General features: G+C 36.4%; 2 protein-coding genes across 3 annotated transcripts; one reads left to right on the forward strand and one right to left on the reverse strand.

Annotated features, from left to right (window-relative positions):
• The first annotated feature begins 909 nt into the window (after positions 1-909).
• On the forward strand, positions 910-22,165 carry LOC124389187. 2 transcript variants are annotated; one of them, XR_006926526.1, is made up of 3 exons: positions 910-1,036; positions 1,175-2,386; positions 22,041-22,165. XR_006926526.1 is itself a non-coding variant. In XM_046854498.1 (2 exons), exons 1-2 carry the CDS (start codon positions 1,033-1,035, stop codon positions 1,708-1,710), a joined length of 540 nt encoding a protein of 179 aa, XP_046710454.1. In that variant the 5' UTR covers positions 910-1,032; the 3' UTR covers positions 1,711-3,853. The 2 variants fall into 2 exon arrangements, 1 of the variants encoding a protein (XP_046710454.1); XM_046854498.1 differs by lacking the exon at positions 22,041-22,165 and having other exon boundaries at positions 1,175-3,853.
• On the reverse strand, positions 21,156-23,663 carry LOC124389186 (solute carrier family 2, facilitated glucose transporter member 11-like). Its single transcript, XM_046854497.1, has one exon. The coding sequence runs from the start codon at positions 23,431-23,433 to the stop codon at positions 21,937-21,939; it is 1,497 nt and encodes a 498-aa protein (XP_046710453.1). The 5' UTR covers positions 23,434-23,663; the 3' UTR covers positions 21,156-21,936.
• Positions 23,664-23,733: the final 70 nt, after the last annotated feature.

Below are 23,733 nucleotides of genomic sequence, written 5' to 3' on the forward strand. Positions count from 1 at the left end.
TACGTATTATTTAAATTTCATCTTATCACACTTTCCCTCCTCTGCCTCCTACTCCATTGACTTCAGATTACACCAGAGAGGACCAGAAAGGACGGAAACAAGCAAGATAGCAAGATATTAAAGTATTGATGATATTGACAAATATGTATGTAGACGGTTGTGCATACACAGTGGAATTACAAAACAATCTAAATCATATACGCTTCTACACTGTTTAAATACATGTTATGTAAGATGCATTATTAGAAAAAAGGGGAATACACATTTTTTCCCATGTAAGTTAAAGAATCAATATTCATGACTCATTGTGATTTACATTCATCATTTTTAAAATACCTAACTCTCTAACGTCAATAAGGTCAAAGAATGCACAAGTGATAAAATAAAGGAATAAAAATGATTGAGGTAGTTTTGCAAAATTACATTTTATTATTTTTCATGAAGTGTTAAGGGCACAATATGCCACAGTCTACCTATTTAAGACTCACATACACACATGCTCCTATCATCATACTCAGTTTCAATTACATATTAAATAGGGACATAAAAATTCAAATTTTATTGTGAAAAGTGTTAAAATAAAATGTAATTTAATTGAATTGAATTAAATGCCAGACAGAGAGAAAGAGAAAGTAGACAGATCATAATACACAGAGACAGATAACATAGTATGGATGAAAGGTTGATGATATGATGAAATGCAGTGCTGGCTGAATCAGTTTTTTTGTAGAAAGAAAGAACAGACGGAGGAGAGTACTAAGAGAGAGAAAGAGAGGAAGAGAGATTATGGGATTGTAGGTGGTAAATATAAGCATCACATCTCAGTATTATGTTTAGCCGTCTCTCTGCCACATATGATGTCATAGCAGCAAATCAACCAATCAGGAATCTAAGACCTCTCTGCTCTCATTGGCCCCACCCTCCTCTTGGCTCATTATACTCCACTCGGCTCAACTAGAAAACATACAATGTGCTGTCAGATGAGCGGAGCAGACACACACTATTACCACAAACACAGCCACACAGGAGTGCATGCGTGAGTCCTCTTTCCCTTGGGCATGACGGTAGTACTTACCCCCTCTCCCTCCTTCTTCTCTGTACTCTGTGTGATTCTGTCTCTTCTTTTTCTCACTCTTTCTAAATCCCTGTCTTCTGAATCTTTTTATACTCCTAGGCAAATTCGTCCTGCCGACAAAGATAGTACAGGAAGGCAAGAGCTCCAGCAGAGGAATCGTCACCACAAGTAGCGGTTGTGGTCCTTCACTGTTCACGTCTCACCTGGATCACAGCTCAGAGATGGGCTGCTCATCCGGGCGTCTGCCTTGCCAGCCTCCAGCCAGTGTACAGCTGCCCACACTGGACCCCGACACAAACCTGCTACAGGATGGAAGAGTACCCCCAACTACCCTTAAAACCCCAGAGAACCTCTCCACCCTGGAACGGCTGACGCAAGCTACAGGAGGCACAGAAAAGTCCTGGTACCGCTGTGTGTTTCCCTTCGGAGTCATCTCCCTGGTCATAGGCATGGCAGGCACAGGTGTCACTTTTACCTTCAACACTCTGCTTCAAACTAAAGTGGTGTCCTTAGTGCTGCTGGTAGTTGGCTTTATTATGCTGCTGGTGGCAGCAGCCTGTTGGAGGGTCCATAGGGCAAAAAGGAAGGAGAAGAAGGATGGAGTTTTCTTCAGTGCTGAGCAAGGCACACTTTAAAACACTCTTATGCCAACCTTGACTAACAGGAAACATTTAGGTGTACAGAGGAAAGACAGTATATTTCATTTTATGAGACATTCTTCATCAACTGGCTATGCTGGAGGCCCATGGACCATCAGGAACTAACTGCACTGTGTATGAGCACAAATGGTTTGGCTCAAATAAAGTTTGAGAGAAGACCTTTGGCAAAATCTGTAATACTTCTCTTTGCACTGTATCTCTGAGGAACAATGCAGCAAGAATGTAGTTAGCTCTATGTCCACTTATTACTGGACCTCATTCTGATACCAAGGTCCCTTACAGTGCTGCAAGTCTCATTTATACATACTGTAGGCAAAAGTGTCAAGAAAGAAAGATAGAGGCAAAATTCACGAAGAAGAAGGAAAGTGTGTGGCATGCTTTTCAAAAAGCAGATCTTACAAAAATATTTAAGAGGAGAACTTTCTTAGAAACTGACAGATGGCACCTGTATGTGGAGGAACCATGAGGAAGTCCGAGGTCAGTAGATTCAGATCTGAGAAAGAAAAAGGAAGCAATTTCTTCAATGATTATAAAATCCTGGAAAGTTCTCTTGGAAGACAAGGAATTAGAAACACACTGGTCCTTAATACTTCATAATCTTCTCTTCATGGCTCCCAAGAGGAATGCTTTATATCTCTTGACAGTGATGAAGGTATATGTTTAATGTTAGATACCTTTTGAAAAAGATATATTTTTGGTGGTGTTGTTGAAAAGTAAAAAGTGTGTGTGCATGAGTGTCCTCTCATGTGCTTGCATGTGTTTCTGCACAGTGTTTGTAAAAGCCCTCAGGTATTTGAGCAGGTTCCTAGTTTGTGTAAGATTAATGGAAGAAAGTGCTTTATCATGACAGTCATTAGCAGGTCTTTGACTCCTGAAGAAATTAAAGACCTCTAGAGAACTGCCAAGAATAGTCCTAAGATTTGCAGTGTGTTGCTCTTGCATCTGCGGTTCGTCATGCTGTTGTGCTATTAAATACTGAACTATTTAACTTTCTGTCAACAGATGAATGTATAATCAGCTTGATAGATTATTAAACAAGTTGTGATAAATGGTCAGTACAATATAAAAGAGAATGAACTAAGGGAGAATGAACACAAGTGTCATAGTTCTTTAAGCACTGTAATCTAGCTTTGATTTATATTTTAAAAAATTCTCTTTTTGTATCTCTGTGAACAGAATAGCAGACTGTTTTGTATTTTGTGTCTATTTTTTCAGTGCCTGTCTATTTACAATTAGTATTTTCTTATCAGTTTTTCTGATCCAGAGTTGCTACAGTAGCAAAAGGATTATTCAGTGCTCTTTTATAACAGCTCATCGATCCCATATCTATTAATAGCATTACCCCTAAAAATGACGAGAGTAGTGATAGGGACACCTGAGCTTCACAGAAATTGCCTGGGTTTGACATAGGAGAGAAGGAAGACAAACAACATTTCTACCATGTGCCCTAAGCTGTGAATTGACATCGTAGTGCCTGTCTACATCTGCAGATATTGAGATATACTGAGAGAAAAATGGAGGGGAATAGGAAGCGAGAATGGGAGAAGGAGGGAGGGGGAGCTTCTATGAGAGTTCATTGATAAAAAAGCAGCCGGAAATGGTCCAGCGTGCTTGGAATATAAATCAGCAAAAAGCTAAGCACCGGTCTTGCTCTATGTGACATTATGACTTACATACCTATCCATGTCCCTACATTCCATAACATGAAATCTGTATTAATGAGCTTATAATAAGCCTACATGACTAAAATGTCTTACTCATTTAAACCTTAAATATAAAAAAAAATCTAAATGCAGTTTAACTCAACAAGTGTCATTCAAGCTAGAAATTCCACACATTTCCACATACCACATGCAACATCCTTTTTATTTGAAAAAAAAAAAAAATCAGATTGCTGTGGTTCTGGTGACTTTGAAAGGTGCCAGTTGCAGAGGGATTATTATAGTGTATGTAGCTTTTTGGACAAAACTATCAAATAGAGGCTTCCTGTCTCCAACAGTATATTGTGTATGTGTGTGAGTGTGTGTGTTAATTTTTAGAATGTTGTATGTGAATAGATACATTTTTAGCCTTTGGTCTATTTAAAAATGTATTAAATACTAACATGCAACATGCATGATGCATCCTTGTCTTTATTAAGGCTGTAAATGACTTTCAGAAAGCGTGAATGCTTTATTGATTGATTAACAGGCAATTCTTCAAGACGGCGTTAATGCACATCCTCCAGACAAAAAGAGCACTCTACCTTTTTTGCATAGTCATTAATATTCACACAGACATCTCCACCCCTAACCCACTCACCAGCCTCTCCCCTCCCCCATAGAGAACCACGAAGACTGTTTTCAGTGCCTGCCACGATCTGCTAGCTAAAAATAACTCTGCGTGACATAGTACGAGACACAGAGAGAGCGAGTAAGAGAGAGAGAGAGAGAGAGAGAGAGAGAGAGAGAGAGAGAGAGAGAGAGAGAGAGAGAGAGAAAGAGAGAGAAAGCAAATGCATGGCTGTATTGCATGTCCGAACAAATAGGGACTCTCCGTTTGTAACATTTCAAACAGAGCTTGATATCCAACCATCTGGAGAATGATGAAAGCAAGAAAATAATTTCCACCCAGATGTTCTGCTCTTGGAGGATGATAAATGCATGCAGGAATAATACCACCTGGAAAAAAACACAATCACATAATGGAAAATCATCGCTATAAATTGACACCTCTCAGAGTCTCCGCTGCATCGAAATTGCTATTGATTAGTAGGCATTCATTAGCTTAGTAAAATGGCACTGGGATTGGTGAAAGCCTTTTTATTTAAAAGAAAATTAATTATTTATCGTTATGCTTCTTTCATAATTTAGAATGAAGGTGGTTTGCTGTGAGGTTATTCAACTAGACAAAGGAAGTATAACAAGATGTTGTCACAAATATTTAGGATATCTTGACTTGATCTTGATAAACTGACAACGAATTAAAAGCTCTTTCTTGTAATATCCATTTAACTCAAGTTTTAGATCACTAGCTCTAAATGTGACCAACTTTTTCTATTGACCTAAGACAAACAAACATAGGCAGTGTTTTTATTTTTTATTTTCACATCAATCTGACAATCAATATTTAATATTTAATAATAACATCCCAAAAAGAACACAGAAAATTCTAGAAAAATATCCAATTAAAAAGAATAGCCAAATAAAATATGTAAAAAATGGCAAAATCTCACAAATTGGAGTTTTACATAAAATTCTGCCTGAGTTAAAGATAAGGTTTAGAGGAATACTGTACGAACACCTGCTGCACCAGGGTCAAGATGACATTTTAGAACAAGCCTTGTAAAGAATATAATATATATAAAATATGTTAAACATTCAATGTACTTTCCTGGCAAACTTTTTTTTCTTATAGCCTCATCTTCTATTAAACTTAAACATAGCAACCATAAATTCGAATATTATATTATGTCAAATTGCATTACAAGGCAAAAAAAAATAAAATGAAACTAATGTTACTTTTGGCAATACACACAAATTTACTTTCTGTGCTATTTGTAAAGCTGACACATTATGGTATTTGGAAATTCTTTAAAAAAGTATACAATGTAGGTAATGTGCATGTTTGTGTTGTGTTCTGTGTTTGTGTGTGTGTGTGTGTGTGTGTGTGTGTGTGTGTGTGTGTGAGAGAGAGAGAGAGAGAGAGAGAGAGAGAGAGAGAGAATTACTTTGGTTGCTTTGTTACCATGGAACATTCCTTAAGTACAGAATAACTGTTGCAGTCCTTAAAGAAATTCTGCAAAGGACTATTTTTAGGGTTTGTTGCAGAGCTAAATCAGCAGTAAATTATCAAAACAATAAAACAGCTGTGACTAATCACCCATAAACTCTAAGCCATTAGCTCTATCAAGACATGTTGGCCAACAGTGCAGCACAGTTTGTGTTAAAACTGGAATAACTGCATTACATTCCCAAAAGCATTTCTGTATAACTGCATTACAAAAATGACAGTATTCTCAGTTTCTCAGGTTCACCTCTCATAGTGTTAAAAGTGGTATGTTATTTAAGGAATCATACATTAAAAAGGGTGTGCCCTAATAGGAAACAAAATTAATGATGGATGAAGCATATTACAGGGTGTTTTAGCAAATTGGCAAATTAGCAATTATAATGTTTTATGTATTGGAGAACAGCACAATGACTGTTTTGTCCATTTAAATTCCATTTATGTTGTTAAATTTATGTTGACTGCACCACAGGCTTCCTCAGCCTACATCAGTACTTCAATTTTCTAACACCGTTTAACCTGAATGAGCAAAAATTTCCATAACCACACTCCAAAATCTAGTGAAACATCTCCCCAGAATAGTGGAGGTTATTATAACAGCAAATGGGGGACTAGATGTGGTATGGAATGTTCATAAAGTACATGTGCATATTATGGCCAAGTATCCACAAACGTTTGCGTAATTAAGTGTACTATATTTTGTAAATGCTATAGGAGTAATACATTTGTGGCACTTGGTCCCTTATTGTCAGTTAAGGATAAACATAATAAGTACATAATACAGCAGCACAGACACTATGTCCTCTTGTCATCAAATTACATTAAATTGCAGTTGTTTGTCAGCATCGGCTCTGCAATATGGAGTCTGCATGTGAAAAAGGAACCTTTTATTTAGCCTGGTGACTGTCACTCTCCTCCCTCACACAGTGAGGGGCAACTGGGCTCTGATTCTCCTCTAATCAGAGGTTCAGCAGCTGTGTGGCCTTTTAAAAATGTCTTACACCATTCCATTAACCAGAACAGTTGCCTTTAATAGGGCAGAGACACACCAGAACACTCATATGCACACATGGACATGGAACATACTATTTACACCCACTACAACACACAAAAAACGTATTGCATTCCCTCCTAAAACTGTTCATTAACACATAGAAATGACATACGCTAAGCACACATACATGTGCACACACAGATACATACAAAAAGCAAACAGTCTAGAATTTTTATTGTAGGTTTATTTTAACAGTGAAAGACAGAATGTTTAAAAAATCCAGAAAATTAATTAGTATTTGTTTAAGTAAAATAAGTATTTGATCCCTTACCAAACAGCAAGAACTCCCACACACCCAAATTAGTCGTGTCCCTTTAAGAAAGAACTCCTAATATCAACTTGTGACGTGTATTAAAGACACCCGTCACAGAATCAATGTCTTCCATATAAACCTTTCCACCACCATGGGCAGACCAAAGAGCTGTCAAAGGACATCAGGGACACGACTGTAGACCTGCACAAGGCTGGAATAAGCTACAAGACTATCAGCAAGAAGCTTGGTGAGAAAGAGAGCACTGTTGGTGCAATAATTTGAGAATGAAAAAAATCCAAGATAAGTCAATCACCCTCGCTCTGGAGCTCCATGCAAAATCTCACCTCATGGCGTAAGGATGATTCGGAGAAATGTCCGGGATCAGCCCACAATTACATGGAAAGGGCTTGTTAATGATCTCAAGGTAGCTGGGAGCACAGACACCAAGTCAACCATTGTTAACCCACCAAGGTTTCTATTCTCAAGAATCCACATAAACAGGCCCCTCCAAGTTTACCAATGAACACCTGAAAGTTTCAGAGAAGGCTTGGGAGAACCACTTGTGATGTGGTTATATAAGACTAAAATTGAGTTTTTTGGCATCGGCTCAACTCGCCGTGTTTCGAGGCAGAGAAATGCTCAATATGACCCCAAGAACACCATCCCCTCTGTCAAAAATGGAGGAGAAAACATTCTGCTTTGGGGCTGTTTCTCTGTTAAGGGTACATGAAAACTTCATCACATGAACGGGGTCATGCAATGTAGAATTTTGGATGAGAACACTGAAGATGTGGTGGTGGATGAGCCTTTCAGCATGACAATGACCAAAAACATATGGCCAAAGCAACAATCTGATTGTCTTGGAGCCCGTTTCAGCCTTGTGCCGGTCTACAATCTTGTCCCTGACGTCCTTTGACAGTTCTATGGTCTTGCCCATGGTGATGGAGATGTTTGAATGGAAGAGGTTGATTCTGTGATTGTTGTATCTTATACACGTCACAAGTTGATATTAGGAGTTCTTTTCTATAAATACAGGACTAATTTGATTGTGTGGGAGTCGGAATTTTTTATGGATTTTTTTAAGATTATGAATCTCTGTTAAAATAAAAAGTATAGACTCTTCATTTCTTTGGAAGGGGTAAACTCACAAAATCATTTTTGAATTTGTTTTGATTGCTGACTGGTGGTATCTAGTATCTACTTAGCACCAACATACAGTTCAGCACCAGTTCAACAGCAATTAGCACATTTTGAGAGAAATAAATGATGAAAGAAACTCCCAACTCAAACTTGCCACAGCACCAGTGGCCTTATTTGCACAATTTTTTGACATAGTTGAAAAGAAGGTTTTGGGTTTATGATAAATGTAATGGATATGAATCAGTGTTTGACTCATTATTATCATTTTATTTTTAGATCGGTGTGCTAAGAGTAACATTAGAGTTTCCACATAAACTGAGTTCTACTTTAACTCCAGTACATGGTTTGTGTATTTGGTCCACCACTGGTATATCCTGAAAGAGTTAACACTTGATTTCTTTTACTTATTTAAACCATGCTGCAACCCACTTTACTTACTAATGCTATGCACAGAAAAGTGTGTGCTGTTTTTGTGAACAATAATACATAGATTGGTTGTTTAACAGATTATGTATGTATGTACTGGGACATACTATCATGTCATAAAAAGGAGGAAAATGTTGTCTAATTACACACTGTGCACTGTAACTACCTGCTGCATTTCATTTACATCTCATTTACCTCTCCTTAAAATGCATTTTCCCATGTTTGCGGGTTAAATTTGAATGATAAAACCCCTTCACCATGCAAGAAGCTATGGAAAAATATGGGAAAAAGCGACTGAAAAACTAAAACTTGACTGAAAGTAGTATCTGGGTACCTTTTGGATAATTATTTAAAGCATAGTATGATTTGAGACACACTAATTCTAGTTTTGGAAACTATTTAGGATAGACAATAGACACATTATGCACAGTTTAAAGTTTTGCATTTCCTTATGTTTCTGCATGTGTATTATTTTTACCCACATTGTTTCTGCTTTTCACTGTGCATTTAAATGCCTTAGATTTTTGCCTAGATTTTGTCTGCTGTCATTAAACTATCACTAAACATTCCATTATAAAGCATTTTTATACTATTGTTAAACTGGTTTTAGTTACACTGTTTACACTGTTACACTGTAAACCCCAATCAGCCTCCTGCTTATTATTTCAATATATTTCATTAGGCTGACAGCAGTGACATGCATGTTCTATTTTCTTTTTATTGCATGTTAATGTGAAATGTTCCCCACTGAAAGATCTCGTCAAATCTGCGTGCTTTATTGCATTCCTCCCAAAATGTGTTTTTTTTTCCCAAAAACATTCCTGTTTTGACATGGGAGTTATTCAAGATTTTGAGAGAGAACAGACTCTATGACCTGAGAGCAAGGGAAATGGAAATGTGTGTTGTGATAAGACTTTATGAAACTAATAAAGGTAACAAAGTGGTTTTGCGTGTGTGTGTGTGTGTGTGTGTGTGTGTGTGTGTGTGTGTGTGTGTGTGTGTGTGTGTGTGTGTGTTTGTGTGTGTGTGTGTGTGTGTGTGTGTGTGTGTGTTTGTGTGTGTGCTTATAGGAGAGAAATAGAATGAAATAGATTTGTCAGAATACACAAAGTGCTTCTTGACCTTTATTCTTTCCTGCTTCATGTCTTTGTCTCCAGTGTGACAATGTGTACCTCAGCCACAAGGTCATGGAACCTGAGAGTTTACTTGCATTCTGAATACTAATGTCTGACTGCATAATTAATTTTTAAAATACAAAATAAATTATCTAGGTAAACAAAAATATTCAGAGAGAAACATAATCTCTTTCCTAGAATCTACATAAGAGGCCACATGTATATAGCTGCATTTATTAGTGATATTGTGACATCTACAATCATGCAGTCTTTGATCATCATTACAAAAAAGAACTTTCTTTAAGTCAAAATCAACTTTTTTTTGTTTAATGTCTACTTAGGTAATAAAGTCAGACGAGTCTGTTTGGTTTTAAAGGAGCTGTCAAATATATGTCCAATCAACATGAAAGCAAGAATATATTTATCTAATCTGATAATAATGATAATAATTAATAACTAATGATAATTAATGTAATTGCATCTAATCTAGTTATATTAATAATTAAATGTTTGGCTGTAAAAGAATAAGGATTTTGCTACACCTCATTTGTGTTAGGAATCAATCGATTCAAAACTTTTCTTTTGTTATAGGAAAATAATGGCATTAATGACATTATTTTTGTATATTCTACATGAAAGCTGGTGATCACATGACCATTATGCTGTACAATATTCAGTTTTTTTCTTATACCTTCAATGATGTTGTGTGACTAACTGTTTCAAAAGATCCAGCTGAAGGCTTTATACACATGCCACAAAAGACCTCATACATATCAGAAAGGGCATATGACTAAAACTGGAAAAATACTGTAGGCATCTTGAATCATAGATAATTACAAAGATTATAGATGCAACCACAAATCTGCATCCTAGCATCTGCTTTCTTTCTCAGTGTCGTTAAAATTAACATACATTGACTATATAAAAGTTTGAATTACCAAAATGCATTGTTAATAAAAAATTACAGCTTGTTGAGCTGGATTATTCTTGTTAATGGTGACTTGCTGATTATTTCCATAAGATCACACAGTTCTGGTAAAGTGTTTAACATTTTATATAAAGGTCTAATGAGTTTTTCTTTGTTTTTACAACCTTGCTGGAGTATCATGTAAAGCTCCTGCAATGCAATATTAGAAATTGAAACACTTGAGTGAGGGACTGAGAAAGGGAAAGCTATAAAAAGAAATCAAAGGGGGTTGCAGGCACTACACCCAGGAAGCACATACATACAATTAGTTATAGTGCTTTTAAGATTTTCAGGCCAATCTAGTTAGAATGTATAAAAGAAAATCTGAAAAAAATAAAGCAAGTGGAAGAAAGCAATTAGTGTTTCTTCATTTTTTCCCTACAGTTTGTATTTTCTCTCTCAGTAACAGTTATTCTGATTTACACTGCTCACTTTACAACATTGATTATGCTTCCTTTTTAAAATTACTTGTTCTGTTTTTCAGCCAATAAACACAAGGTTTAGAGGTCCAACAAAGATGGGAAAAGGACAGGGCAAAAGCTTAGTATCTTAAATAAATTTGTCTTCACATTTACTTCATGGTAAGACCGTTAAACTTGTTTCATTGCATCCTGTTGAGTGAAATTGGAATAATCAATGTATCATGGATTATACATTGTTCTAATTACAATTTAATTGTTTTTCCTCTTTTACTCCCACACTCTAAATTGCTAAGTTGATATTATTTTGTGTGTGCCTGGCTGGGTGGGGAGGGCATTCGGCAAAATTGTCACCAGGGAGAAGGATAGGCATGCCAATAGATATCTTATCCATTATAGATCTTCTTCAAAGAGATAATTATAAAATATTATCTTTGTTTGTACATTACATTAAAGACTTTGGTAATAAAACATTAAGAGGCCCATATCTTGGAAACGAATCTTGGAAATTAAACTATGCCTGAGGAGTGATGTATCATCTCTGCTTGTCCCTCCTTTTGAGTCATACCATCATCTTATCAGATGGTAGGGAAGGAAGGTGGACTAGGAAGGTTATGTTTTGCATTAATAAAAATATGTACCTCTGCCACTGCTATTTAAATTAAATGTGATCTATAAAATATTATTTTATATATTATTTACCCAATCAGCATTTTATTTAAAACTGTTTTAAAAATACAAACTGTTCAAATGTCGATGATCACAACTGTTAATAATAATTCTTCTTCTTCTTCCGGCTTCTCCCATTAGGGGTCTCCATCTCAACCATCTTAATCTCACTTACCTCATCTTGTCTCCAAAACGTCCTACATGCACAGTCCTTTTAATAAACTTGTTTCTTATCCTGTCTATCCTCCCAACGAAAACCTCAACATCTTCAGCTCTGCTACCTCCAGCTCCACCACCTGTCTTTTACTCGATGCCACTGTCTCTAAACCATACAACATCTCAGGTCTCACCACAGTCCTATAAACTTTCTCTTTCACTCTTGCAGATATCCTTTAATCACAAATCACTTGTGCCAATCTTCTCCACCCACTCCACCCTGCCTGCACTCTTTTCTTCTCTTCTCTAACACACTCTCCATTACTTTGCACTGTTGACACCAGGTACCTAAACTCCTCCACCTTCTCCACCTCTTCTCCCTGCAACCACACCACTCCACTGCCCTCCATCTCATTCACACACATGTACTCTGTCTTACTCCTACTGACTTTCATTGCCCTTCTCTCCAGCACGTATCTCCACCTCTCCAGGCTGTTCTCAACCTGCTCCCTACTCTCACCACAAATCACAATATCATCCATAAACATCATAGTCAATGGAGACTCCTGTCTGACCTCGTCTGTCAACCTGTTCATCACTACTGCAAACAGGAAAGGGCTCAGAGCCGATCCTTGGTGCAATTCAACCTCCACCTTGAACCAGTCTGTTGTTCGTACTGCACACTTCACTGCTGTCACACTGTCCTTATACATGTCCTGCACCACCCTTACATACTTCTCTGACACACCTGACTTCCTCACATAATACCACAACTCCTCTCTCGACACCCTGTCGTACGCTTTCTCTAAATCCACAAACACACAATGTACTCCTTCTGACCTTCTCTATACTTCTCCATCAACATTCTCAATGGTAATAATGTGGCTGTGGTGCTCTTGCTTGGCATGAAACCATAATGTTGCTCACAGATGGCCACCACTTCTCTCAGCCTGGCTTCCATTTCTCTTTCCCATAACTTCATTGATCAACTTAATTCCCCTGTAGTTACTGCAGGTCTACACATCTCCCTTATAAATATATACCCTGTTAAAAATTGGTATCAGCACACTCCTTCTCCATTTCTCAGGCATCCTCTCACCTTCTAAAATCTTGTTAAACAATCTTGTTAAAAACTCCACTGCCATCTCTCCTAAACATCTCCACGCTTCTACCCATATGTCATCTGGTCCAACCCACTTTCCACTCTTCATCCTCTTAAGTTGTTAACTCCGTCCAAAAAAACTCCCCCTGAAAAACTCTAGTTATACAGATAATGCAATAAACTTTAGCATATTTATTTTATATATTGTTCAGTTTGTATGTGCTATAACATTCCTTTACATCTTATGTGGTTATACCTGCTTTTGTGGAAATTGCCATATTACTCATATTCTCTAGGCAGCCATCGCATATGCAATTTATACATATTTAATGATCTTTCCCCATTCTAGATTTATTTTGATACTTTCTTTCATCTAAACTAGATACTCTGAATCAGAAAATCTATTTCTGTGACTATCTAATGCTCACTCTGCTTTCGGCTTCATAATGTTGCAGTGAGCCCTGTTCTTTAAACCAGACTGTCAAAAAGTTTTTTGGATGTGTGCTTTTAAAATGTCATCATAATTTAAATACTGTTGTGTTTTCCACTAATATATGCACAATTAAAACTATTTAAACCTAGTAGCTATAAAAAGGGCATGTATTTTACTTTAGCTAATCATTTGCATTCTGTATACCGAGTGGCAAAATCAATGAAAGTTCAACTAGAGAAGAGCATCCGCTTCTGTAACCATTATGCCAGAGGTGCTACATCATTTCCACATCCACACAGTCGATATTGAACAATACCACTGAGCAAAATGAATACAGGAGAAGAAATGTGGAAACCCAGAAATCAAGACACAAATGTCTCCAATGCACCCACTTAATGATCAGCATTCTTATTATTGTGTATTGTAATAAGTAAAAAAAAATTGCAATTTGCAATCATTAACTTTTGTGGCTGTTTTAATTATGTTTCCTCGCTCTAAAATGATTAATTACAGTTGTCAAAATTTGATGGCTGAGTAGTTCTCAACAAAAAACCCTCTCTGAGAGGCACTAAAAACAGCTCGTCACTTTTCTTTTTATTTCATTTATGCTCTTTCCCTTGCTACATATTCAGTTTAATAGAAAATGCTTCCAGGCTTTGGCATTTCACTCCTCACTGTTCAGTTCCATTGCTTGCTTTAAACTGCCTTTATATAGAAATGTCCCACTTTTTATATTTTCTTTGTATGCCTTTAACCAATTGTCCAAGTACATATAAACTGTGGAGTAGTCACAATTTAATAGAATCTTTAAAGTGTAATTTGGCTCTCAGTTACTTCCGTTCTATTAGTACATGTATTATTTAATGTGTAAAATAAAACGCATTTCTTGGCCATGACTCATAATCCACATTTTCCACCCTGACAGATCATCGAAAGTCCATGTGCTTCCTGCAGCAGAGGTTTAACAAGGCAGCTAGGAGAACGCAGAAGCCAGGGTGACAGCAGTGTTACTTACTGAGAAAAAATTCATAAATTAATAATTTTCCTAATAAATACTTTGCAGTCTGTGCAAATGCCTCACAGTCTGTCCACAGTCTGTGAATTCAAGACCCTGCTAATAGCCAATGTTCAACAGAACACCAGATTTAAAGTGACAGTATCTTGTGAAAATTCAGGTTATGGAATAAATGTCATCTCCATCTACATCCACATTATACAAAGCTCATTTACCTGACACTTAAGCAGCATGACACGCCATAATGCATGCTGATGGTTAGCAAGCAACAAGCAGGTTTAGAGATGAGTCCACAGATATTCTATTAAAAGACCAGCACCAGACAATGTAAACCTCTTTAAGTAAAATACAAAAGACAATTACTCAAATATGTCAAATATCAGGGACATATTGCAATCACTAGGCTGCAAATCAACACTTCCTTCTCTTTTCATATACCTGTTAGGTGTCCTCCAAATAGATTTACCTTTTAAAGGAAATAGAGAATATTCTTTCTTCACAGAAGTGCAGATTCTCTTAAGCATCCCTGGGCAACTATTCAATAGAGACTAATTAATGAGTCGTGGGTGGAGAGTGTGCACACTAGACTCCATTGTACTGTTAATCTTAAAGATTTAGCCACAACTACATTGCTGATGAGAGAGGGATGCATCACGAAATTTATCTCAATGAACTAAAGCAAAAGTGCCAAATGAAAAGGATCTTCTTTATTTCTTTATTTAAGCAAGGCTGTCCATATATTTTTCACAAGAAACATTTTTTATCTACCAAGTATATTTTCTTCACAAGAAATACTTTTTACCGAACATTTTTTTCCTTAAATATTCTTCTTTTCTTTACTTATACACCAACGAAATAATATTCACTAATATTAGCAAATTTTTTTGCTTGCCATTAGAAATAATTGGTTGTGCACTGCTCTAAATGAGAAAAAAATATAACATTATTTTAATAAAATGTTATTGTTGGATAATGTAAATGACAGTAAAGTAGGCCACATAATTTATTTCATTGTGTAATGTGACATTTTGCAAATGCAGTACATATAAAAGTGATTTAAAATGCATTGCTGTTATAATTTTTAGTGTGCGACAATTTCACCCGTTTTGCATATTAAGTGCAAATTCTACATTACATAATTCTACAAAACATAATAAATGCTTCCAAAGGCATTTAGGGCTTAATAATTATTGATCCTGTCTTGTATCATTTCAGTGGTTTAGAACATGAAGCTTCCATGACTTTTTCATGACCTTCAAACACAATTCCACAATTCCACCAGATCTAATCAATCCCAGAAACCCTATGGTTACAGCCTCAATGCACTCAGGTACACAACACAATTACACTATTATCTTTAGGCTTTAAAGAAATCACTATATTATTCTTGAGTCTTGTATCTGCTTTAGTTCTATCGCAGAATGATGATAGAAACAACATTTTAAACTTTAGATGATTTGTCTTGCAAATGTATTCATTCCTCGTGGTTGTAAAATGTCAACCGTAACATTCCTCACAGGTATTTGGATAGAAAAACAAAATGCTGCAGATATCACTGACTGCAGATGCCACGTTGCTATACCAACACAAACCATGTATCTGTTGCAATATGTCATATTTGGTGTGATTCACAAACAACCTACCTGCCAATTGCCTTCTGAATCACACGTCACAAGGGACAATGCGGTTTGGTGGTTAAAAATCCTGACTCTGCAAATAGGAAAATGCAAAAATAGAGTATACTTTTTACTCACTCGCTCTCTCTCTCTCTCTCTCTCTCTCTCTCTCTTTCTCTCTATCTATCTATCTATCTATCTATCTATCTATCTATCTATCTATCTATCTATCTATCTATCTATGTGTGTGTGTGTGTGTGTGTGTGTGTGTAGATAGATAGATAGATAGATAGATAGATAGATAGATAGATAGATAGATAGATAGATAGATAGATAGATAGATAGATAGATAGATAGATAGATTCAGTCTTCAATTTCACCAGTTTGTCTTTGTTTCCCACCTGTAGATCATGATTGTTCTCTGCTTTTTGCAGACACACGCTAATGTGCTCCTATTTTCCAAACAACACAAAATGACCAGGTCAAGGCAGGAAATGTAGAGAGGCATAAAAAAAAAAAAAATAAATTTAAGCCTGGTTTCTGGGAAAAAAAGTATTCATTGCCCCCTCACTAACAGTGAATCTGAAACAACACTGCTAGATACTTGAGAATCTAATTAGGCAGAGAAGCTGTCTGCACATTTCCAATTTATGTAAATAAAGAGAGTGCTATGTGTAGAGCTAGGACTTTAAAGTGAATAGCATATTAGGTTCAAAGTGAGAGCTTATGCCTTTAATAAGAGAAAGTTGCTTTTAAACCGAAACATAAAAAAGACGTATTATCGGGGATGCTAACTCTATTATCTTCTTTACAGGGCTTTTTAAGACATCTTTACTTGATATTTAAATGGAAGTAGATATATTTCAAATGGGATGATTAGCTTTGTTTAAATTATGTATTGCTTTATTGATAAAATAATAGAATACAATTATTTTATACCACTATACTTTTTTTTATGAACAGATAAACAAATGAATCTTCTAACTTATCCTGTATAACATATAACCTCCATAATTTCAGAGCACATGTCTATAAGCAGTGTCATAGTGACCTGATGATCGGACTTTGTGCCCGCATGGAGTGTTCGGAGTGCTGCTGATATTCTGATTCAGTGAGAGCATTACAATGGCTTCTTACAATTGCACTCCTTGTGACACACCTCACACATTTTCAAAAGTGAAAAAGGAAATGAAACAGGGTTCACAGAGTAATCTAATAAAGCAGATGGAATGATGACAGGAAACATTATATGTGTCTGTGTTGGCAGGTGTGCTTGTAAGCTCCATTCAAATGATAAGTAACATCCTATTGCATGCTTATTTGTGTGTTTTTTGTGCTAATTAATCATAGCATGTGCTAGATTTCATATACACTCACCATCCTCTTTATTTATTTATGTGGTTATCTAATCAGTTTATAATGTGGCAGCAGCACGATGCAACAAATCCTGTAGATACTGTAGTTTTAGATATTTTTCATATCAAACATCTGAGGCTATCATGAGCCAAGGCTTACCCAAACTAGACAATGGAAAACAGGAGAAGACACTGTAATCTTTATTTCTAATCTTCAACTGCTCAGTTTCTGTGAGCCTGTGCCATGAACTAGGGAACTCCATCTCTCTCTTATTATCTGAAGTTTTTAACATGTAGCTACATCTTATGCATTGTCCTGCTAAAATGACAGCATAACAGCATAAATGAGCAGGTGTACATGTATGTATACATTTACAATAACTTTACATTTGTGCATTTTATAACTGTATTACATGTGCTTTCATTTTTTCACCTTTAAGATAAAATAGTTGTTGAAAATATAATGAATATGCTTGGTGTACTTGGGAGTAACAATTCATCTGATTATATTAAGCCTGATATTTAAAAGTTTGCATTCAAACCTATAGCTTTGCACAATGTGTTGTGAATATTGTAGAATATTGTCCATGTCCACCTTTTACCTTTACAACTGAATCCAGATCTATTTTTAAAATCCCCTGAGCTGCACTGTGATCTTCAATTCAGAGTAGTTTCCTGTTAATGTTGCTTAATGTTTTGGATCAGTGTCATAGGTTACTCCTGCATTCCATTTTTAAGGGCTTACATTTCAATCTTTGTGGATGAATTTTAAAAGAGTTTTACCTTCATTCCAAAAGCGCAGGAGATTCTATCTTTTGCCCTTGGCGGTCTTTGTCTCCCCTTTCGCAACCTTCAAAAAGAAAATCTATAACACATTTTTAATAGAGATCTTGTTCTTGAAAATAATGATGTCAAAATAATGAGTAATGCATGAGGTATTTCAAAGATAGGACTACATACATATTACATTTTAATTGATGACAGATTCAAATCTTACATCAGGAAGGATTTGTACTGAATCTAGTTCCTGAGTCTAGTTGTGTCTGTGGTGCTTCTTTAATAAACATTAGCATTTGAATATGTGAAGAAGGGCATTAGGTTGCAAAGCGCTCTAATTGTTTGCTGCCCACAGAATGCAATATATATATATATATATATATATATATATATATATATATATATATATATATATATATATATATATATATATATATATATTTTTTTTTTTTTTTTAAATTTTATTTATTTATTTATTTTTTTTTGATACATACTCATTTTGGTTTATTGTGTTCTTTTTTCTAGACTACAATTATGTGCTTTTTAATGAGACCATTAACACAAAACGCATTTTCCCCTTATCTTTATCTCTATGGAGGATTCTTATAAGTAACTGCTGATCTTATATTCACAGTTTCGTAATTAAATTTAACTGTTGTGATAGTTACATATATTTCTAGACTCACAACAAGTAACAAGAGTCAGTACTACAACCAAAACCAATTGGGAGCTACTGCATTATTATGCCCTGTGTAGTGAATTTTAAATTCTGTCACAGCTCTAACTCAATGTGTTACAGAGCCTTTTAACATAGTATTGAATTAGCATTTGATTATTATTTGTAATAATCTTCTTTTTAGTAAATTAAAAATGATTGGTGTCTTTTCTGTAATGTTACACTGCTGTGACTGTTTAATTATTGTGTTATAATAAGATAATAAGAAAGGATTAGGATTATTGTGAAATTTACATCTCCTATTCATTTCATTTCTGAGAAAATATTTATTTTCAAGGCACATCTTTTAAATGCATTCATGTTTGATGCCATCAATATTCTCCTCCTAAATGCATTCCTAATTGAAATCCCACCAACTCTGCTGATGGAGCACTGGTTCTTACTGTCACTTCTTTTAGAGTTTTTTTTGGGGAAAAAAAATCTTAAAAGCTGGCTTGTGGTACAGCGAGTTCTCCTTGATAGAACACTGAGTAATGTCTATCATTATCACACCTAAAATATTCTTACTGACACCTTCAGAGTTACATTATGACACTGAAACAAGTTTGCAAGAGGCCGACTTCAGTTCTGTCCAGACTTGCACTCTTAATGCAAAATGGACATATGCACACACAAGTGACTTTATTAGAAAACCCTTTACAGCTGCATTGTTAATGCTATTATAAGTATTCAAAATATTGCATTTAGACACAGAAATCACGTTTTTCTTTCATTCTGATGTTTGATGTGAACATTAACTGAAGCTCTTGACTTGTATTTGCATGATTTTATACATTGTGCGACTGCCTCATGATTGGCTGATGTATTCAAACATCAACCCTATTGTTTCCCTGCAAAACAATGCCTTCAAAATGACTGTGAATCATATTTGCCAAAGCTTATTTTTTAGAGAATAGCACTAAGCCTCTTCTTGTAATGCTTAACAAGAATGGGGGGATTTTTGCATAATATTTTCTTTATAGAATGTTTCAGGCATTAATCTTTCTAAAACTCCTGATACTTTGTTAAATTCATTGTGCCATCAGTGTTGCCACATCCTGCACAATAAACCCAAATCATCATATTTTAGAGAATATCTTTTTTTTTTTTTTTATGTTGTTAGAACATTACTGCTGTAAAGTACTGGAAGCAGGAATGATGAAGTGAGAAAAGAAAATCTGTGTTTTCAGTCATTTATCAAAAGATTAATTTCCATTAACAATTTATTACCTCCATACTGAATTTACTGAATGATTAATTTGTAATACAGATTGTGTTGGAAACCTTATTTGGGAATCTGGTCCTAATTTAATTGCATCACATAATTGTTGCACATTCACTAATTGCTGTGAATCGACCACATCTCAAAGGTGGATTTAGAGCTAGTGACTGGAAAGTGCATTAAGCACTGTCATGTACATGGAGTCATTTTGAGATTCATTGTTCTTTCTGACATAGTGTCCATTTGTCTTGGGGTTATTTTATTATTATGGAATCCACTACTGATATCTCAAGGCAACAGCAAATCGATTTTTTTTTCTTTTTTTGTGATAGTTTGTTAATAGTGAAAGGAAATGCTCATGCCTCATCCTTTTTATCTGTGTTCTGCCACCCTCCAGACAGATTTCTCAATTATGGCATGAAGCTTTCTCGATACTATTATGTTGTTGCACTGACAATGCATTATACCTCTGTGTTAGACTGAGGTGTCATATCTGTTAGACATGAACCAGGATGATGTGATCAGCAAATAGAAAGTGTATATCTGGCATGGAGTCTGCAAGTTTTGGGATTCATGTTTGTTTACTGTGTAATTGTATAGCTTAAAAATATTTAAATTAATGAAATCAAGTATCCTGAGTTTGATCAATATTTCTGAATATAAAAAAGAGAGACTTCAATGCAATATTCTTATGACCCTTAAAAGAAATTCAACAGTTACACCATCGTGTACCATGTAAGGCTTTATTTGCATCTTTATTGATCGGAGTATAAATATTTTTGTATACAGAAAGTAGGAGGTAAACAGTTGGTCTGTTTTAAAATCAGAGGAAAAACAGCAGATTGAACTCTTTCCATCTGCTATTACGTCATTTGTTGGCCATGAATTGGCATGCTGAGAGTGACCTTGTTCACATGAGACAAAAATCAGTATGCAGTGATAAAAGTGTCAACCCAGTAGAGACGAAAGTGCCTTTGGGATACAGTGCCACCTATCGGAGGAAAATATAGCACACCTGAGGCAGTATGTTTGTCAAGCTGCAGTTTAAAACGATTGTTTCGATCTTCAAGACATAGAGACAAATAAATGTTTAAATTAATTTGGTACCAGCAGTAGTTATACAGCAATTTGATTTGGAAATAAATAATTTATGTATTGAAAATACATTGCAGTGTTTATACTACGAAATAGATCAAACTACTTATTAAATGATTACAAGTGCAATTTGCTTAAAGGCATCACAGTTATGTGTAGTGTATTTATCAGCATGCTTTAACAAAAATTTTTGTTTTTTCAAAGCATTCCTAATAAAGGAGGCACCGTTTATGTATGGAGTACCTTTATATCTAACGCAGCAGCATTTAAATATTGGAAGAAAATCTTAGAGTTTGAAATTACATACTGCATATAGTTCCTTCCCTTTATACAACAGCAAAAATAAAACATTTTATATTTTAAATCTTCAGTTAGATTATAAATAACTTGTCCTGCACAATGCTTTAATCAGTGCATATACAGTCATAAATAAGTCATGGACTAATAAAATATTTATATGTATACATACACAGACAGCATGCATAGTTTGTTTTTGGTACAATCACACGAATTAAGGGAAAATAAAGCTATATTTGGAAATGACACATTTTGACAGTTAATAAAATCAGACTACCCTCTGACTGTCACTGGCGGTAAAGGTTATTGTTCCCAGACAGACACTGAGTATTCTTTTATCAGTCACAAATTGGCAGCAATAAAATGATCAAACTTTAACATGACTAAAGTCCAAAATTCAGACTTGTTCAGACACTAACAGTGAGGCTACAATCAACCAGCAAATTAAATGAAGCTCGTTTAATTAAGCTTCTAAAAGCACGTGACTGTACCTTCAACAAAAAGGATGCATCACAGACGTCTTATTTAATTTGATATGATATTTTAAAGCAACGTAGGACAAGAACGTAAAATACATGGTATAATTGAACTTCAGTGATCATCAGAATTCAGAGAATTTGCTGAGATTCCTGCAGCTGTAAGTGAATCTGTGTTGAATTAGAGAAAGCCTTTGGATTGAGTTTCTCAAACTCCGCTGTGATTTCTGCTGTAGTCTTCCCCTTTGTCTCAGGTAGGACGAGACCAAGGAATATGGATGAGACAACACACACAGCACAGAATGGAATAAAACAAAACTGGCCCAGACTGTTGACTATGAAAGGAAATGACATTCCCACCAGGAACAGGTTGATCCACATCATGGAACCGGCGATCATGTAAGCTGCAGGTCGATCCATGTGGTTGAAGAGCTCAGTGGGCAGTACCCCAGTTACCCCTGCAGGACCCATGCCAAAGCTCAGGATGTAAGCAAAGACACAGGCCATGCTCAGGTAGGGCATGCCACTCACTTTACCTTGCAAAGACAGAGCCAAAGTGAACACCACTGCCCAGCCAGCCATTAGCACATACCCACCAACGAGGAGCAGGCGGCGACCGAGTCTTTCAATCAGTAAGTTACACATTACAGCTGCGATGAATTCACAAGCACCTGTGCCAATGGTAACATACTGAATCTTATCATTCGGTATCCCTGCCTCCTGAAATATGTATGAAGCATAGAAGTAGATTGAGTCGTTCCCACAAAGCATCATTGAGCTGCTGGCTACCATGACAATGCACAACTGACGTCGAAGGCTACGATCACACAGTAGTTCCCACAGTGATTTGGCTCGAGATTCACCGACCGCTTTCTGCTCCTCCAGGATCTCCTCCATCTCAGCATCAGACACATTGCAACCCCTTAGACGGGTAAGAGCACGGCTGCAGGCCTCTCTGTCCCCCCTGTCAATGAGCAGGTAGCGAGGGCTTTCTGGGAAAAAGGGCAGAGTGAGCAGCTGGAGCAGACCAGGCACAGCGTTGCTGGCTAGAAGATACGGCCAGAGAGCCTCACTCCCCAACAGTTCAGTCAAACCAATCACCTGCCCCAGGAGGATTCCCAATGCTGTGAAAACAGCAGAGGAAAAGGCAACTGCACCCCTCACGGCCTTAGGAGCACTCTCCCCGAAGTACATCGGCTGAACATTCATGCTCACACCTGCATTAACACCTACAAGCAAACGAGCAACAATGATCATTTCGAAGGATCTGGCTGAGCGACTGCTCAGGGCCATGACTGTACTAACCAAAAGGAAGGAGTTATTTAGCAGCAGGGTTTGTCTGCGTCCAAAGCGGATGGCCATTGGACCAGCAAGCAGGGACCCAAACAGTCCCCCAAGGGAAAAGGCAGAAACGATGATGGTCCAGATCAGGACCACCTGATTGGAGTCCAGAGCTGTGTTCCACCTCTCCATACACGTGTCATTGATAAAAGCCTGGATGTAGGTAGTAGGTGCATTGACCATGGCCAGGTTGTAGCCATACTGAAGGGTTCCTCCAACAGCAGCTGAGCACACAGTCAATGTCAGGGTTAAAGAACAACCCTTATTATTCTTCGCTGAGCTATTCATTTTTTAACAATGATCAACATAAGGTCTTCCAAGCAGAAGTCTTAATCTGACACATAATGAACTCATTCAAGGACCCGAAATGAAAAGCAACTGACATCTAACCGGCTTCTCTGGAGTGCTGTGAAGGAAGGCACAAAACACTTCTCGGATGGTTTTCAAAATAAGAGAACAGTCACGACGGCCACCTTTTTTTATAATATTTCACCGTTTTAGTAGAGACATGATATAATAGTGGTATGATAACGCTACATTTTATTTAATGTACTTTAATTTAACTATATTATTTTGTTTATGGTTAAA

This window comes from Silurus meridionalis, chromosome 7 (genome assembly GCF_014805685.1).
Source record: "Silurus meridionalis isolate SWU-2019-XX chromosome 7, ASM1480568v1, whole genome shotgun sequence".
Lineage (NCBI taxonomy): Eukaryota > Metazoa > Chordata > Actinopteri > Siluriformes > Siluridae > Silurus > Silurus meridionalis.

Bases quoted from the DNA above. Each gene is read 5' to 3' on its own strand.
- LOC124389186 (XM_046854497.1), bottom strand. From the start codon at position 23,433: ATGAATAGCTCAGCGAAGAATAATAAGGGTTGTTCTTTAACCCTGACA.